This window comes from Arachis ipaensis, chromosome B06 (genome assembly GCF_000816755.2).
Source record: "Arachis ipaensis cultivar K30076 chromosome B06, Araip1.1, whole genome shotgun sequence".
In the NCBI taxonomy this organism is placed as follows: domain Eukaryota; kingdom Viridiplantae; phylum Streptophyta; class Magnoliopsida; order Fabales; family Fabaceae; genus Arachis; species Arachis ipaensis.
This window is the reverse complement of record NC_029790.2, coordinates 130,292,044-130,294,284: the sequence shown is the minus strand read 5'-3', so window position 1 is coordinate 130,294,284 and position 2,241 is coordinate 130,292,044. Positions and strand designations below refer to the sequence as shown.

Here is a 2,241-nt window from a genome sequence, read left to right as displayed (position 1 = left end):
ATTAATTTTTTTATAATTAAAAAAGATATTTTTAAAAATATTTTGAGGAAAAAAAAAAGATACGCATGCTAAGAGGTATATTGTAAAGAATTTACATTATTTTTAGGGAGGTAAATATTCAGTATAGGAATATTCCATTCCTGTTTAGAATTGCTATATCCAAAATTGTGCTCTATTTGCTATGTATCACATTTATGATTACCTATAATTTTGGCGCAAATAGATCTCTACCTGTTTTTCAAAAATTGTTATAAAAACGAATCAAATATTAGTGAAAAAAAAATTCCTCTTATAGAATGATCATGCATAATCCTAATTAATTATATATTAATACGGATATCTTTTATGTAAGGATTATTATTAGTATATATAACACCACAAATCATCACATCAAACCAAAAATCAAAACACAAATAATACGTCAAAAACCATGGCTCATTTCATTGGCAATAATAATATTAAACCATTTCCCTTAATCTTGTCTCTAGCACTAGTCTTTCTTTTCTTCCATGCATCATCTTGTGCAGCAAAAGTTGTGGAAGTTGAAGAAATTTGCAGCAAAACAGGTGATATCTCTTCCTATTGCGAAGATATTCTAAACTCAAAGCCCGGTGGAGCAAAAGGATCAGACATTGATTCTTTGGCACAATTCACAATTGAAGTTCTTCGTTCCAATATTACAAACACAACAACTTTTCTCAAATCTTTGATTGCACGTGGTGGTGACCCTGACTTATTAGATGTCTATGATGGTTGTTTAGACAACCTTAGTGGTGATAGAGGTGCACTAAATGAAATTGATCCCATGCAACAAAGTTTGAAGGCACGTAGTTACAAAGCTGTCACAACCGATCTTAATAAGGTTGATCAGGACAATGCTGATTGTTTTAATGACTTTAAGGATGCAGTTTTACGTGATAAATCGGGGCTTCCACAGTATACTCGTCAAATATCTCAAGCTACTACTATAATCAAGGCCATATCTACATTTTGGTTCTCTAATTAATATATAGTTTTTTTTGTTATTCTAATAATTAAGTTAGTTATTCTATGAATAAAGCCAGAACAAACCTCTAATATATGGTAGTATAATTCATTTGGTTATTCTATTACTTTAGTTTTGAAGTTTTGATAGGAATATCGATGTTGAATTTATCTACAATAATATTTTGTTTTAATTGTTGATTCCTCCTATTTTGAGAGTTTGTCCTTTTTAATATATTTATTTATTTATTGTCGATATATGTTTGCATGTCCGTAAGTTTGTCACTAAATACACACTACTCAGAAATGGCGCTTATTAGGAATAGGGGTAGGGTGTCAGATAAGGACAAGCAACGGGGTGTGGATTACATTAAACCGACGAATTCTGCTAAAATGAAAGAATATGTAACTTTTCTATAATCAAATTCTTATTTTTTTTTAAATTTAAAATTGAAAATAATAATTATCTTATATTGAAATGATAATATAAAAGATTATATGTATGTTTTTAAATAAAAATTCCAAAGTCAAAAAATTATTAATCGTACCTTTAGATAAAAACTCTCAGAGAAATTTTTATCTAAAAGCATGTGTATAATTTCCCATGGCTCATCATTTCAATATTGATAATGTAATAATGTTAGGCCATATTCCTTGATTTTAACCCTAGTGCTAGCCTTCCTTTTATTTGATGCATCCTATGTACAAAAAAAAAATGTGAAAGTAGAATATCCAAAGAATCATCAACATCTTCTCACCATTTTACTACTGATTTCAAAGATTCATCACCACTTTTCCGCAATTCATCATTAATGAAATATCCAATGTTCTTCAGATAATTTCGGTCATATCTACTTACTGGTCTGGTTCAAAAATTATTAGTTGACTAATAATAGCTAGTGCTTGCTTCAAATTAAGATTAAGTCATTTTGACAATAAAATTAAGATTATATTTTTTTATTATTACTTAAAAAATGTTAATTTAAAAATAAAAGTAAACAGTGTTTTCAAATAATAAGAAAATTGGATAATTACCATAATATGTATATATAATTATGTATATATGTGCGCTATTGTCTCATTATCATAGCTCTAAAATAAACATTTTAAGTAAAAAACACTAATTAAACATTAATTTAACCTCATCACCACATATTTAACCTCTACAGCTAAGTAATTATATTGTTTTAACTGCTCACTTTATTTTTCTCCTTTTTTTTAACATTATTGTCAATTTTTTTATATACATTCACGTTT

At 27.7% G+C, this 2,241-nt stretch overlaps 1 protein-coding gene across 1 annotated transcript; it reads left to right on the top strand.

Annotated features, from left to right (window-relative positions):
* Nucleotides 431–1,006, top strand: LOC110263855. The gene has a single exon (XM_021105702.1). It carries the CDS (start codon nucleotides 431–433, stop codon nucleotides 1,004–1,006), a length of 576 nt encoding a protein of 191 aa, XP_020961361.1.